Genomic DNA, 17,085 nt, shown 5'->3' with positions numbered 1-17,085 from the left:
TGTGGGGGAACAATGCCACAATTTATTCAGCCCTTCTCTGTGACAGAACTGAATGTGGCTCAGTAACGTGCAGCCAGGGGCTGAAAGCAGCTGGACCCTAGGTACAGGTGTTTGGGAATGCACATTGCCAAGACAGGATACATTATGTATCCTCACTAAGAGAACTTCCTGCATCCTCTGCGTGTCTCTTGATGCTGTTACATCACTGGGCTCTGCTGGAAGTGGTAAGGATGGAAAAATTTTACTTTTTCCTTCCTCTCTAAGGTGTGGTATCAATGTTTGTTGTGGCTGTGAGCAGAAGTTTGTATGTGTATTACTCCTTAGGCCAGATTCTGATCCTATTTATGTAGCTATAAAACTGCTGTGTTGTTCCATCTGTGTTAGGGAAGTTCCAGCCTCTCTGGCTGTTTTTAGGGTTTGGTTCTGCTTGGCTTTTTGGTTTGTGTTCTCCTTCCTTTAACCACTTTCCTTGCTGAGAGGGGAGAACTCCATGGGAAGTGATCCAGCAAAGTTTTAAAATAACCTTTTAGTGTGGGTTTGGTTTTGGTTTTGTTTTTTTTAAACTCTTGCTCAAACTTTTAAATATGTGAATTGTCTCTGTGAATTCTGAGTGCCTCTGAAACCTGCCAGCCAAGTCTAAATCTAGCAGGAGGTGTGGCCACGTTTGTGTTCTCAGAGCTCTCTGGCACAGACACCTAGTACACCTGTGTCTCCTGCTAGTTTCAGTACTGTCATAACTTCACCCCTCATGCCTGTTTCTCTGGTACCTCCTGTTTTTCCCAAGGTTATCTTCTAAAAATAGAATCTGTTACAGATTTTCACTCCCCCGCACCCACCTTGAGGACAATAATTACCAATGAGATGGTTTTAATTATGCTGAAAGAAGGAGGGTGATGCATTCAGCTCTGCTCTTTGAGGCATTTTTTTTCTGGCAGGGAAAAATTGCACAAAAAAATTGCTTAGTAATTTCCTTAGGTGACAAATATAAAGTGAGTAGCTTTTGAAATACTAAAGCTTGAGTATTTAAACATTTGATAAATCATGGGTTATCTGAAGAATAAAATTATGATGTTTTGGCACCAGTAGAATTCAATGCAAAGGTCTCAATCTGAATAGAAAATCTCTTAATTTCCTTAATTGTTGTTAAACTGGTAGAGATAGCTGTGGTATCTGTGGCATTCACCTGTCCAGAAACCAAAGCCATGCTCAACCCAAGTGAGCAGGGATGCTTTGGATGATGCAGTTACCTGTCAGTAGCCAGAAATTAAAGCATTCATAAGACAGAAAAACACTTCTCTAAAATGAAAAAAAAAAAACTGAATGAAAGCATGTAAGTGTTTGAGTGGATGATGCTGACTTTACTGTCCTCTGAACTATGCCTGCAGTAGCCCAGAGCTTATTGTCATATAAACCAAGAGAAATAAAAGGGAAGCTGTCTCTATAGGCTACATGATGGAACTGGTGAGCAATTGCTCTGATAGTAGGGTGCTCTGTGTGTGATAATTGCCTACAGATAGAAATGCTGTGTAGAGGAATCATTGCTGGCACACTGACACAGGCTGGCAAACTAAACTGTTTGGTGCAAGGATAAGAATCTATTACAGCTCTTTAAAATCACCCTCATTGTGATCACCTCATGATCAAACATTACTTTCTCCACTGTGAGTAAAGCATAGCTCATTTCACAAATCATCCCTTAAAATAAAACCAGATTGGTGCATAAGAGACCAAGTCAGCACAAGCATGCACTGTGCTATACAAGTAGCACTGTACATTCTTAGGCAAGAATGTGCTGCTACACAGAGCTCAGAATGAAATGGGAACAGTGATGGTGCTTCAGGTTTTACAGTCACCTCTGTGCTCGACTTAGACAATTATTTATTACCACTAATGTTGTGCTTTGTAAACTTATACAGTGCTTTATGAAGTAAGACATGTTTCCTATTTTCAAGATCTTATAATCTTGTGGGCTGATAAGGGGTGCAGATTATCCCTTGGATGTTCATAAATAGCATTAGCACTAAGAGTTTTATTACCACTGGGTCCTTTCAACCCCGTGGCTCTTTCTTTTTCTTAACAACACTTCCCTATTCAGGTGCTGAAATAAGGATTTCTACAGCATGATGTTCCAGGCTGGAATGATGTGGGCATTCTTTGGTTTTGCTTGTAGTGAAAGAGCAAAATCCAAGCAGAGTCCCAGCACAGTGGCTGCAGCTCTGCATGGGTTTAATCCACAGCCTTTGCTCGCCTCTCTGAGACTACAGATCTGGAGTTTGGGGGATGGCAGCAGAGAGCAGGCTCGGGAGGTTTGTGTGTGTGTGTGTTTTAAATAAACAAACAATGCAACAGCAACTTCAACAAATTGTGAGCAGTGCTAATTTGTTATAGGGTTGTCTTGCCTTCTGGCAGTGTTGATTTAGGAGAAGCTGAGCAGACTGGAACGGATGCAGGGAGCTGCCGCTTCTCTCGCTCTGTATATGGTTCAGCATAAAATACTTTTAAGGGTCCTGTCCTGAGCAGCTTTCAGATTACAGGATAAAGCACAAACATAGGCTGTCAATCCCCTTTTCAAAACCAAACCTTAGACAAAAGTACCTTTCCCCCTGCTTTGCTTCACCCCTTCTACTTTCTTAAAATGAAGAGAAGTTTTAAGTTGTAATTCATGACAAAAGCCTATAATTTGTGTACTTTGAGGACTGCCAGGAAATCCTTGGCCTTGACAAGAATAGTGTGCAGGGAAGGAAAAGAGGAAGATCCTGTGCTTTGGACTGTAGCAAAGTTTTCAACACCCCATGACCTTGCTGGGCTGCCTTTCATAACGTGCCTGGGGCTGTAATCCCCCAGGCTGAGAAGCTGTCTGTCAGGGAGGGCTGGCCAAATGTGCCCCAGGTGTCTGCAGCCCTGGACCACTGCTGTGCAGGGCTGCAGGACAAAGCCAGTAGGATGGGAGCCTTGCTGGGAAAAGGTGGATTTTGGAAACATACATAGAGTGACCTCCCTGCAGTCTGTGAGCTGAGTTTAAATAATGCTTGAAGTTGAAAAATGAAGAAGACAGAGGAATAAAACAATCAAAATAAGAAGTAGGGGTTGAGGAAAAGCAGCCAGAGAAATGAGGAATTTTGAAAGTGAGTAAACTCTGCTTTCCCATTAGGTCATTTGGATGCAATACAGGCAGTTTGTAGAACTTTGAGTCTGTTAGGCCTTCTGCTTTTACAAGCAATAGTGGCTTTCTGGCCTTCTCTCAATTGCCAGGCTCAGATGTGCTGAGACTTCTTGGTGACTGCAAAGAATCAAATACAAAGGATTCAGGGTGATGGGTTAAGCATCTGACTTGAAGGGATGTTTGGTAGGCAGTACAGTCCTAATACTGCTGGGACCAATTCTTAGAGTTGTTTCCTTGAAAGACTTCACTAAAGTGAAACTTAAAAAGATTGCTTTGCTAAGTACAGGCCTGTGTATGGTCAGTTTTGGGGGAAAAGCAAAGAAAAGAAAATGTGGATAAGTGCTAAATATGCTATATTTAGTGCTTATTTAAGGTATCATTCATATTAAGAACTGTTGCTGGATCTGTAGATATGGGTAAAGGGAATGAGATTTTTTCTTACTGGAAAAAAAACAAGACAGCAATGCTTGTTTTGTGCACACTGTGCTCACCACTGGTGAGAGAGATGACATTTTGGTCCAAGACAGTCACTACATCCCTCAACATGGAAACTTGCTGTTAACTATTGCAAGCTCATGATATTAGCAGTATTGTGTGTGCAGATGCTCCTGTGCAGACTGCTTCTCTCTGCAGAAACGTTTGCTGAGTCCACACAAGAAATGAAAATAAACAGGCCGATTGGTAGGAGGATCTTTATCAAACCTGTTCCCATTTTTCCTAGTGCTCTGAGGCTTTGTTTGCTCTAACAAATCGTGTAACTATGGAGTCTGAGTCACAGTCACTAGTTCCAGCTGCCTGCCTCATCCCTGTCCTGGAGAACCCTCCCCATCTGCAGGGACAGTTGAAAGGGTCATGCATTTGCTCCAGTATTACTGCATTTCACAACCTGCTATCAGCTTGTACCTGTGGTGACTCAGAGCCCTAAAGCGGTGCTGCAGCTGGGAGTGTCCTGTAGGACAGTCTTGGTCGGAACAGGGTCATGACATTCCTCCTTCTCCACAGTGCTGGGTGTGCTCCTGCCCTCAGAGTGATGCTCAGCATGAGGCTGGCACCCCATGTACCCCCTGCCAAGTGGCCTACCTTACTGAAGGACAGGGCCCAAGACTGGCACTCTCTAGGATTAACTGTGGGGCAGCAAGATCCTTTATTCATGTCCTAAATTCTTGCATTGTAAAGGGAGAATTCTGTACAGGCTCAGAGGTGGCTGGGAAACAGAAATTTTGCATACCAAAGAGGCCTTTGAGCTACTTCATTCAATATGTTGTTGTTATTTTCATGCAATAGGGAGTAAATAAATGAATTAAATTAGATTAGCATTGGACATTGGAGTTGCCTTTACTACTTGCAAGGCAGGCACAACTAAAACTGAGTTTGCTCAGTTGTAGGATGAGAAGAAGAGCCCAGAGTCTACTGCTGGTTACTAAGTGGTCATGAGATTCTGAAGCTTTGTTTTGTGCCACTGCTCTGCTCCTGAGATCAACTGTGCTCTGTGGATATGCAGGAATTTTTAATGCTGGACTCTGGCTGACAAGATCTGCAATGTCCATGCCTCTCCCCTTCTCCTCCCAGTAGAGGTTTGGGTAGTCCTAGTCTCCTATGTGTCAGCAGTGACAATAAATGTATAATATACAAACACTCTCTTTAGGAGTTGGCAGGAAGCTTCATTTCTGACTGCAATGAGATGTTCTAACAGTAGGAAACACCTTTGGTTGAAGCAGTTCTCTGCTAAACTCTGCCCTAGAGAGGAATACAACTATGGAGAAGAGCTCTTGCTTCCCAGCTGCGAGAAGCAAATTGATGTAATCTGGGTGGGAAAAACCTCGTGTTTGAGCTGCTGTTCAAGAAATACCTTTATGCAGCATTCAGCCTCTGTTAAACTGAGAATTGCTGGTATTGCTGAGGGTTTTGCAGAGTTGTGATGCTGGGAGATTCAGCCAGAGTTCAGCTTGCTCTAATGCTGTGCAGAGTGTGATCTTCTGGAGAGGGGGGAGCTCCAAATTCCTGGAGCTCTGGCCCAGGGTGCTTCAAGCGTGGTAGTTAACTGTGGGTTGGCCTGTTCATGCTGACAGTGGTCTGTTCAGACTAGTTCAGCAAATGCTCTTGGCTGAGCACAGCCCAGGTCAGTAGGCAAACAGTTGCTTACATTTCACTTCTTCATTGTATTGACAAGATTTTTAAATCTTCAGCCTACAAGCAGTCAAAACAGGGTGATCTGAATACAAAAGATCTATTATTTGAGTGTGAAAGGGGTTTGGTTACAGAGTTGTGGGGATAAGTATTCAGGTGGGAATGATGGGAACACTGTCCTGGGCCTAAGCCCAGCAGATGTTCAGGAAGAATGAACTATCTTCTTATACTCTGTCCTTTCCATGACAACCCATTCCATTTCTCAGGCCTGTGTCCTCCTTTATGCTCTCTCTCATTCAGCATTAAGTATTATAGGTATTTTTTATTTGGCCTTTTATCTTTTAAGGCTGATAATCAATAGTATTCTCATTTTTTAAATGTAAGATTTCTATCTCCAGAAACACAGCCAGAGACATGCAGCCATCAATATGATAAAAGCTATGCACGTTTCATTTCACCATGAGGGTCCAAAAACCTATGTTAAATCCCTGCCAGGCTGCAGGCTTATTTCTGTACTGGTTTTTGGTGGGTTTGGGCTTTCTTTGTTTGTTTTCACTGGGGCAGCATCACCACTTGTAGAAAGAAACCTGTTCTTAGCATCTACCCTGAGACTGCTCCATAATAATCCCGCTGGAGCCAATTATAGGAACTCTGTGGGAAGGATACGCACTGTAGAGGATAGAACCAGCTTGTCAAACCTAGGGTAGCTGTGCTATGTGCCTTTCCCTGACATGGAAAAGATGATGTTGCTTTTTCCTTTGGGCAGGGGAGGGTGGAGTTCCAGATCTTAAGTTTTGCAATGCTCATACAAGCTGCAGTTCACCACGAATCAACTTGATCTCCAGTCTTCAAGAATGGAGATTAAATTACCACTGAAGCATCATTATAAATAGGACAGGGTACACAGTGTTGTCTTCTCCCACCTTGCACCGAAGTATCCAGCCTGGTCCAATGTCATAACACCTCTAGAAGATATTTTCAAAGGCTTGGGAAGTGGGACAGGGAAATGGGGACAACACAGTGGATCAGGTTTGAAGTGTTCTTCTGCTGCCTGTACTGTGTCGGGAATGAGACCAAAAGCTCTGGCACCAGGCTGTTCTTGTCATAGAGGCATTTCTACATGGTGATGATATTTCATTGCCTGAATTTCTGGGCAGAAAGAAGCTGGTGCAGACATCCTGGGATCTGCTGGTTTTGGATACATGTGAACTGGTCTCCCTGAAGCTCAGTGCTATTGGGAGTCATGAATGGAAGTGGCCAGGGAGCATCAGTATGAAACTTGCAGAGTCCTGTTCTGCTTCTGTCACAGTTCACCAGCTGTGGGGAGATGGGTGGAGGGGAGGTTGTTCTAGCAGTTACATATTTAAGGCAGGTGGCTGTATTAAAATGTACGTTTCAATTTTGATTGCAGTATTTTAATTGCATTTAACAGCGTCCCTGCTGGTTCTCCATTCTGCATCCGTGCAGCCACGTTCTATTGATGGCCTGTTGTGATTTCAATGGAACATCATGGGATGTACCTGGCACGTCGGGCAGCACTGGATGGAGGTGCCTTTAGCCCAATGTACCTGGCATGGTAAGCGGCAACCAAGTGGTTCAATCTGCATTCTACTGCTCACAGTTTCAGCTTGTATAGCAAGGTGTTCCTGCTTTGCTGCAGCCTTGCACTGACTGGAAATCACTTTGCTCTCCTGATTTTAGTGCTTTCATGCACACAGAGCCCCTTCCCTTTTCACCCATGGAGATTCCCCTTCCCTGGGAAGTTTGCCATGCAGTAGAGAAGGGCCTAGCCATGTCAGGCTCTCCTTGTTGTTCTAGAACATGAGAGAAGGGACTGGGAAATCATCTCACTCTTTTGTTTCTCTCCTTTTTGGGCCAGGAGCTGGTAGCAGTTGAGCAGGTGTTGTCCACATCCCAAATATCCAAATGTTGCCGCACAGAGGTACCAGACAGGTGCTCATGTCCTTAAGCAAAGCTGTGCCATTTCTGCAGGAGTCCTGCAAGAGCTGCCTCGGGGAGCCAGGAGGGCGGTTCTGCCTGGCACTAATTGGAATGTAACAAATTAAACAAGGGCCACTTTCAGTTTGCTGATGTGGTATCCTCTGCAAAATGATCCTCCATCCTCCATTTTCCTTCTCTTTTCCATGCCCACACCTGCAAAATCAGCTGCACATCCTGATCTGTCCTGCATGTTTTCTCTCCCTCCCCCAGCTCTGCAGAGCTCTGCCTGAGTAACTTCACATGTTGGTCTTAGCTATTTTAAAGTGCTAAATATTTGTGTGAGAAAAACAAGGGTGCTGCATCCTGTTTTCTGCTTGAGCCTTCTTCACAGAGCTTTTGCTGCTCCACTGCCAGTGATGAAAATGCATGTTTGTGCCTAAGCTTCTGAATTCTGCTATCTGACTGCTCCAAGGGGCTGGGGATAGGGAACCATTTGGACTAACACAGTTCCAGCACTTCTCCCCATGCTTCTGCTGTTCTAGAATGTGAATATCTTTAAAAGTCATGGGCTAATGACCTGCCAAGTGCAACTCCTGGGGGCAGGTTAGTGGCTGTGAACCACCCACTACACTGACACCTCTGAGGGTCCTGGTTCTGTTGGGATGTGGGGAAAGGAAGATCAGATAAGCCAGTGGGGAACAGGAAAGCTCTCTTCCCAGTGGGGTCATCAATGCTCAAAAAAAAGTTGGTTCATCTGAAACTGAAGGGTGCAGAAGTCTTCTGTTTCAGTTTCACTCAGTTCCAGTAGCAGCTGGACACAGCATTTTTAATGTCAAATTGGTGGGAGAGAGCTATGTAGGAAACAGTGGATTTCATTTTGTCTTGTTCTTCTCCATGCTCACTGCTGCAGTGTCTGCTCAGTGCAGCTCAACTGCTTGGGAAGGTGGAGAAATAAGTAAGCAGGCCACTGTCTTTTCCTGGGTCTGTTAGAACATGCACAGTAGGCTGATGTTTTAACAGCATCTAATTTGATACATCACATCTAATCTGTTTGTTGGTTTTTATCTGCAGTACTGTTAACTCACTGTTCAGGTGCTTGGTGTCTAGCCTTCTCATCCAGCCACAAATCCTCTACGTGAAATGAGTGATTCCTTAGATCTGTTTATGATTGATTCTTTGCTTCACTGGTGTTGCTTCTTAAAAGGTAAACAATATTCATGTGCTGCGATCTATAACTCAGAGATGAAATCAAAGAGCATCTCCTGCCAGAGGTTGCTAAGATAACACATTTAGCATTCATTCAGCAATTACTTTTGGGTAGAGATTTAGTGATATTAAAGAGAATCAAACCTGTAGTGAATATGTAGATTTTATACTGTTGAAAGAGATGAAGGGATTTCTCTTCTCCTCTGTTTAGCAATTTCATTTTCTGTGGTGTCCAGAGTCTTTGTGCAAATGGAGAGCAAATGAAGTTTTTTCCTGCTGTGTAGTGAGAGCAGCACAGCTCCAGGAGCAGCCTGTGTGTTGTGCAGAGCCCCTGGGGTCAGAGTGTGCCCCAGGCTGGGCACAGCAGCTCCTGGGGCAATATTGGGTATGAAGGTGCTCTTGGCTCTTAGCTTGCAAAGCTTTGTTTGATGTGTGGCATCTGCTTGCAGCATTACTGTATTCTGTGATTTGTGCCCTGTACTTCTCATGTCTTTGCATGTGCTGTGTCTCAGTGTCATGGGTATGGTGGAGGTAGTGGAGAGTCTTAGCCTTGTTTCATTCCCTTCCAGCATGGGAATATTTGAGCAGGTTCACTGCTCTGAAAAAAGTGTCTTGAATGGGGGAAAACCAAGCTGAATCTGGGAAAAGACCATCACTGCTGCTATTTGTCCAGAGCCTTCTGTAATCCTCTTAGATGCAAAGGGGTGAAATTTTGCACACCACATTCAGTGTTTAAAGACTGTGGCCCCAGTGAGACATTTATGTATTCTTGAGGTCTGGGGAGTTGGGGTTTTTACTAGAAAAGCACCTGAGCCTTTTCTGAACCAGGGCTCCTCTGAACTGGGAGCATATTTTTTCTGGTGGGTTTTTTTTTGGGTTTTTGTTGGTTTGTTTTTGTTTTTTTTTTTTTTTTTTTATTTCCAGAAAACAGAAAAGGAAGGGTTATTAAAAATGATACTGAAATACAAGAAGTATAAACCCTCTGTGATTTTTTAGGGCTTGGGAGGGTTGTGGTGATGTTATTCAAATGTTGCGTTTTGTTAGGAGACACTCTCTGCAAACTAATGGATAGCAAGGCCTTTCTAAGGCTGCACCTGCCATTTGTTTGTGCAAATAACTTTTTAGAGGATTTAAACTCACAGTTGTCCTAGGTCCCATGCTTTCAGCCAGAAGTGAGATTCTAGGAATGCCATAAGTTAAGGAATAATGCCTGCTTCTCTTTTGTTAACAACTTTTCCAACACACCTTCCCTCCTCCACCTCTGAAATGCATCATGGTCAGAGAAGGGTTTGTGACTAGGCACCTCTCTGAAATATCTGGACTGGATTGATTTTTGTTGAGGACTGCACAAGATACACAAGGCAGGTTGCTATAAGGCTTTTGTCTACAAAGGGACATCAGCCAAAGGAGTGTTCTCTGAGCCATACTCCTGTTCTGGTCAAAGCCCTTGGTGGGCAATTCTGACAATGTTTTAAACACAATGCTCTAAGCTTGGTTGAAAGTTTTGCTGCCTTGATTCATTACATTCATTTTTTTGGGGTTTTAAATCCACATTAGACTTCAGCTAACAAATTCAAATTTGATAGGCAGGGTTATACTGCTTACACCAGACCACTGCTTTTGAAATCTACTGAAGGTAATAGCCTGCCTTATACATATGTCCTCCTGAACATGAACAGTCCTGTAAAATTTGACATGTGAGATAAATAGAGGTAATTTAAACACTTGTACTATGCTAGTTTTTATGCAGCAGAACATACTCAGTAATAATAACATTATCTTTCTCATGAAGGTCAGTAGCAGAATTAGAATTCTAACTCTCTTTCCAGGGCTTTCTCCGCTGGCTTATTACTTGGTTTCGATATCATTTAAGGCAGAAAGGAAAAAAAAAGTAAAACAAAAAAAAGTAAAATGCTAAAAATATTCTGCATTAATAGCTGTTTTAAGCCTTAAGGCTTAGACAACTTGAATCCAGTGGTTTCTAGACCTCTACTTTAAGTGCTACATCAATGGGAAATAAGCCTACTTAGACTTCAGTGATATCTTATTATTATTACGACTACTACTACTTTGTTTAGGCAGAAATATTGGCTGTACTGTTTCCCTTCCTTCCCCATATTTGTCCTTTATGGAACACTTAAAAATGATACCCAGGGATTTTGTGTGTTACATGCATGGAAAAGCACCATGATGTTTGCAGTGAAAGTGTAGTACTAGGCTGTTTCCTGCTATCTGTAGTACTAGGCTGTATCTTGCTGTAAATGCAGGATGCATTTATATAGCAAGATGCTGTTAAGTTGCAAGCCATGTTTTTGTCCTCCCCTATCGATGTATCTCAGTGACCCAGAAGTAAGGGCTCTTACTGGCCTGGCTAGATAAAAGTGGGCATTTTGTGCCTCTGTGCTGCTGCTTCTTCCCTTTAATCAGCAATTCTGGAAGCAATCCACTAGAACCAGACACACTGCATCCTCCATCCTGCAGCTCTGATGTGACTAATTACATCAAAACTTGGTTTTTAAATGTTCAGCACTGCTCAGTGGACGACAGGAGCCCCTGTCCTATCACATTTTTCTGATTCTGCAGAGTGAGTTTCTATTACAGAAACACTATGGGTGGAACTAACACCATGGCAAGCCTGTACTTCCTCCTTTTGGCTGCCACCCTTTCTAAAGGTATCGAGCTCTGGGAACAACGTCCATGTGCACAAAGGCACCACGGTGAATCCACCGTGTTCTTGGGCTGCCATCCATTGCTGAAACAAAATCAAATGGGGAAGCAGAGCAGCCTTTTTAGCTGTGGGTCAGGGTGATGAGCCAGAGGGATCTCTGTGGATGCTAAATTAGGTGCTGCTGCACTGAAGAGCCACCATGAAATTCCACCAAAAGCATAAGCAAGCACCAGACTGACCAGCAAACGAGCAAAGAGCTGTGTCCTGTGGAAAAAGGGAGGCACCTGCTTGGCAGTTCCGTTAGGAAAAGTACCAGGGTAGTCAAGCAACAATGCTGGAGGAAATATTTCATTTTTTATCTCTTTGGTAGCTTTTTTCATAAAGCAAAACTTCTCTGTTGTGCAGAAATGGATGATGTAAATTTACCACCTTTCTGTAAATGCAGTCTTTCTATTTATCATCACATAGTAAGATCAGGTTTGAGGGAAGCAATTTTTTATACTAACTGCATCACTCCTTATTTCTTTTTGTTGTGTACTTATACTTGGCACAGAGGGAACATAATGCAGTCTGATGCTTAATCATTTGAACTCTGATGGGACAGAGTGTGGTAATGGAACACACAAACAATAAAAAAATTAACTGATTATGTTTTTAAGAGAGAACTTAAGCTCTTAATTTCTCTGTATTTATGGCTTGCTTCTCTTTCAGTAAGAGAAATGTTTCAATAATATGATGAACTGGGAAAGGAAGAAAGGAAGTAGAAGGCTAAATGGTGGTTGTTGTTAATTTGGTATTTAATTCCTCCTTTTGAACCTCAGAAACTATTTTAAATCCACTTTAATGGATAAATGCAAGTAGTGGTTGGCACTTTCAAACAAACAAACGCACAGACACCAAAAAGCCCCAAAAAACAAGGAAAAAAAATTAAAATTGATCTTGGATTCCCAAATGCAGTCCCAGATTGAATTCTGGCTTTGATTGTAATATCTACCTAACATGCAACTGCAGTTAGTTCTGACATATCTCAGCCTGGGTGTTTCCTACAGTCCATACTACTGGGAAGGCCAATATAAACATCTAAACTAAAATACATCATGACTACTGTTTGTGAAATGCATTAACTATATGCAGGTAACCACAATTTTCTTCTCTTTACAGTATTTCAGGATAGAGAAACTGTGACTTGAGATATGCTAATTAACTCTATTATTTTAAACAAAATTCTTTCAAAATGAAAGACAGAACAAAATTAACTTGAGAAAAATGGTTCAGATTTATGAAGACATTTGGTGACATTTAGCTAGCTCAGCATCCTGAATTTCAGCCAGTTGAGGGTTGATTGTAACCCTACGTGTTAATGGATTGGGATATGGACATAGCCAGGGGAGTGGTTTTTAAAGCAGCTTTTCATACTCTTAAGGAGGCTTCCCATTCACACTTCAGTGTGGGTAATTCCATCTTCAATGGACTTAGTTGCTACATGTCATTTTCTCAACCCCAGAGCAGCTGGGTGTTACAAGATTTCAACATGTAACAGCCAAGAAACAAACTACACATTAAAGCAGGGAAGCTGCAGTTTATGCTAATTATTTTACATGCTCAGATATGCAAATGACAGTGAAGTAGATGCTTCTCTTTTCTTCTTCTTTTTCTCACTTCTCATCCTCCCTTCAAGTCTGTGTCAGAAGAGAAGAGCTTTCCTCTGTGCCTAACTATTGTTTTCATGCTGGTATCTTTTTGAATAGTGATTCCAGCCAACGACAATTGCTTTTGTAAAAAGATAATTACAAATCTGATTTTTGAAAGACTTGAATCAAGTCTTAGCATGAGAAATATTTCTCTCTGCTGTATTCCCAGCAGGATCACAGCTTGCAGGGCTCAATGTACTCAGATCTCCCTAGTCAGTGTCAAGCCTAACATAGCGTGCACTGTGTTAAACCAGTCTATTAAATGTAACCTTTTCTAGTGGAGACAGCAAGCTCACACCTCTCATCCTCGTGTTTTTCAGGTGGTAAGGTGAAGGTGAGAGGACGAGAAGGTGGAGATGGAACTGCCAAATCATGCCAAACAACTGCTACTGCAGCTGAACCAGCAACGAGCCAAAGGTTTCCTCTGTGATGTGATCATTGTGGTAGAAAATGCCCTGTTTCGTGCCCATAAGAACATCCTGGCAGCCAGCAGCATGTATTTCAAATCCCTTGTCCTGCATGACAACCTGATAAACTTAGACACGGACATGGTGAACCCCACCGTGTTCCGGCAGATCTTGGACTTTATTTATACTGGCAAGCTCTTAACGACTGACCAGCCTGGGGAACAGAACTTTAATGCTCTCCTCACCGCAGCAAGCTACCTCCAACTGCACGACCTGGCAGCTCTCTGCAGAAAGAAGCTGAAGCGGAACGGCAAGTCCTTTGCTGGCAAGGCCGGTGGCCTTGGTGTTGGGAGATCTGCCAGGAGTCAGAGACTTTCCACTGCTTCAGTCATCCAAGCTCGCTATTCAGGGTCAAATGAGGGGTTGAAGGGCTCACATTCAAAGGAGCTGTCAAAGGGAAAGCTCTCTGATGACGAGGTCTTCATCAGCAGCTCCAACCAAGAGAACTGTCACTCCTTAAGCAGGGGAACCAGCAAGAACGGCGGTGGGAGCAGCAGTGCGAATGGGAGCACCGGTGACCAGGAGCTAGGCCTTGACCTGTCCAAAAAAAGCCCCTCGCTCCCTGTCGCAGCCTCCCACGATGACACGCAGCACAGCGAAAGCCAGCACGGCTCTCCCCAATCTGCCTCAGCCCCTGCAGCCAACAGTGCCTCATCGTTCGACGAGCCTGGCGTCGGAGCCCCCCACAGCATGGCGGACAGCAGCGACCCCATGGAGATGGACCTGAGTGAGGAGTGCCACCACTCACTGACAGAGAGCAGCCAGCGCAAGGGCCTCCGGCACTCGTCCCGCAAGAAGGAATGGATCAAGAAAGACAACGCCTTTGACCGAAAGGAAGGGAGCAAAGACAGGGACGAGGGTGAAGGGCTGCCCAATGGTATCCTGCTGGGGCCCTTGTCCAAGTCTGTGGAGAGGAGTCTGGCTGGGGCCTACGGGGCAGACCTGCCCTACCCGTGTAAGGAGGAGGTAGAAAACGGTAAGGAGAACAGTGACGACAGTGGCCAGAGTGAGAGCGAGAGCGGCGGCCATACCAGTGCCAACTACGTCTATCGGCAGGAGGGGTTTGAGCCAGTGGCCTATGGTGACAACCTGTATGTCTGCATCCCCTGTGGCAAAGGCTTCCCAAGCTCTGAGCAGCTCAATGCCCACGTGGAAACGCACACCGAGGAAGACCTTTACATCAAGGAGGAAGGCACATACGGCAGCAAGGATGAAGCTGAGGATTTGTCCAACCCCAATCAGTCCTACGCTGCGGAGTCCCGGCCCTTCAAGTGTTCGGTGTGTGAGAAGAGCTACAAGGATCCGGCCACGCTGCGGCAGCACGAGAAGACTCACTGGCTGACGCGGCCCTTCCCTTGCAACATCTGCGGCAAGATGTTCACACAGCGTGGCACCATGACACGGCACATGCGCAGCCACTTGGGGCTCAAGCCCTTTGCTTGTGAGGAATGTGGGATGCGCTTTACCCGGCAGTACCGACTAACAGAGCATATGCGTGTCCACTCAGGAGAAAAACCTTACGAATGTCAACTGTGTGGTGGGAAATTCACCCAGCAGCGCAATCTGATCAGCCACCTGCGAATGCATACCTCTCCCACATAAGCCAAAGACTCCAGAATGAGCTTCAAGCCCATCCGCAGTGATTTACCTTTCTGTAGACTTGCTGCTTAAAAAAAAAAGAAAAAAGAAAAAAAAAAAACAAAAAACAAAAAAGGGGCAACTCCCCATACTCTGTTCAGTCATGAGAGGCCTAAACAAATGTAGCTTTAACATTTAAAAAAAAAGTTCATTTTTTTTCCTTTTTTTAAAAAAGAAAGGTCCACAGCCAAGCTGATGCATTTAGTCCCAGTCTCCCTTCAAATTTTGATGACCTGGCAAGAAATGCCTCTTCTTTTTGCACACATCGACTTCATTGCCATATTGTTTATCTGGTGCAGGTAGGGGGACCTTGGGGAACTTTCAGCCTCTGCTGGCTCCCCCTCCCTGCCTCTTTCTGTGTTCCTGTCACTGTACTCACCTCCTCTCTTAAAACCAAACTTAGTAGGGGTATTTCTTGCCATTAAAAAAAACACAAAATACACCTTTTCAGTGGCCTAAGTAGCTGTGAAATAACAGCATTCTCAAGTGCAGAAGCTGTGTCTGTGGACCATCTCATGGGGTTTGGCAGCCCCTCCAGAGACTGTGGGAAAGCCACAGCAGTGGTGGAGCCCACCCCTGTCCCCCTGGGCTGGCGATGGTGAGGAGCAGCTCTCAGGGCTGCACCAGTCCCAGTACTTCATTTAAACAAATGGCAAAGCCTCCCTTACCATCCCTCCCCATTTTGGTTTTGATCTTTGTCCTTGGCACACACAACCACGTGCCACCTTCTCCCACAAAACATGCAAACCTCTTTTGCCTTACCCATGACTGAACAGGGACTGGATGCCCTGGGAATTTCTTTCAGTGAGCAGGGGGTCGTCTTTACTTTTCTAGTAGTTTCGTATGAATATTCTTTGCTTAGAGGTACTTGTTTTATTAAAGGAAAAACCATTGTAACGTTTATGTGAATGTTTGAACTGGAAGGTCTGAGGTTAATTCTAGGGTGGGTGGGTGGGGAGGGGGTTTGATGTAGGCTGGACTTGCTACAAGTTCCATAGGTACTTTTTTATTATTTTTTTATTTTATTTTTTGTGTGTGTGTATGTTTTTAGCTTTCCTCCCTCACTAAAGAGCAAGTCTGTGTGGACAGACTTGTTACCTTTGCTACCTCTTGAATTCATGAGAACAATAAGATGGTTAGTGAAAGATTAGGCATTTTTTTTTAATTGTAAGTAATTAAATGTATAAAAGTAGAAGCTAAATTAAAGTTAAGGGATTTTTACCACCCCGTCCTTCCATCAAAAGTCAACTAGAGAAATGTTAAAGCAAAGCTTGGCCAAAGACAAAGCAAAAAATACACTGAGCTAGAGGCTGTGCTGGCTGCTTGGACTGGCTCAATTCACAGTCTCTTGGCTGTCTGTAGTCACTTTTAGATAAAAGCAGAAAACTTCTCTGAGCTTTTTGGGCCCTTTCCAGCTTTGTTTATTGAGTCTGGATACTATGGGGAGGGGAAAATGTCCCCCTCATCTTCCACTCCCCCAGCACATCTGGGTCAGTCTGTAAACACCTGGCAGGACAGAGGGTGAGGGCATAGCAGCCTATAATTTACTAGAATCCAGAGTGCAATAAGGTGGGGGAGAGGAGGAGAAAGCAAACCAAAGTGTTTCATATCCTCCCTTTTAGACAATTTAACACACGCACACAAAAAAAAAAAAAAAAAGAAAAAATGAAAAGAAAAAGAAACAAAATGTTCTTGCAACATCTGCCTAAGACATCACAGCCAACAGCTGCTATTGGTTTAGGAGAGAAGACAGAGAACTTTGCCCACCGATTCTTGGCCCCCTTGACTTTGTTGGCGTGACCTTGTGGAAAGCTATGGCTTATTTCAAGCCTCCCGTGACTGTGGTGGTAAAAATTCACAGCCAGTAGAATCATCCCTTCTGAAATGACTAAGGTTTACACTTGCATTTTTTCATTTGTTGGTTTTTGGTGTTTTGTTTTTGTTTTTTTTTTTTCCACTCAAACCAGTATAGTCTCTATGCGTAAGTTTTACCAAACCTCACGTTTTGTCTTTTTAAAAAAAAAAAAAAAAACAAACAAAACGAACAATTTTTTAAAGTTTTGACCAAAAAAGAAAAAAAAAGAAAAAAGTGAGCATGTTTGACTAAAACAAAGAAATATAAGCTTCATTTTCTATTGGGGTTTTTTTGGCTTTTTTTTTGGGTTTTTTTTTTTTTGTTTTGTT

At 43.6% G+C, this 17,085-nt stretch overlaps 1 protein-coding gene across 1 annotated transcript in view; it reads left to right on the top strand.

Moving 5' to 3' along the window:
• Positions 1-15,798, top strand: part of HIC2 (HIC ZBTB transcriptional repressor 2) — a 71,674-nt gene extending 55,876 nt beyond the window's left edge. The window contains exons 2-3 of the mRNA XM_066562241.1: positions 6,723-6,866; positions 13,117-15,798. Coding sequence (XP_066418338.1) covers positions 13,153-14,865 — 1,713 coding nt within the window. The 5' untranslated portion in view covers positions 6,723-6,866; positions 13,117-13,152 and the 3' untranslated portion in view covers positions 14,866-15,798. The remainder of the gene's footprint in view (positions 1-6,722; positions 6,867-13,116) is intronic.
• The last annotated feature ends 1,287 nt before the right edge of the window (positions 15,799-17,085 follow it).

Source organism: Molothrus aeneus, chromosome 18 (genome assembly GCF_037042795.1).
Source record: "Molothrus aeneus isolate 106 chromosome 18, BPBGC_Maene_1.0, whole genome shotgun sequence".
NCBI classification, from domain to species: domain Eukaryota; kingdom Metazoa; phylum Chordata; class Aves; order Passeriformes; family Icteridae; genus Molothrus; species Molothrus aeneus.
The sequence above is the reverse complement of the archived record's forward strand: the minus strand, read 5'-3'. Positions and strand labels throughout refer to the sequence as shown.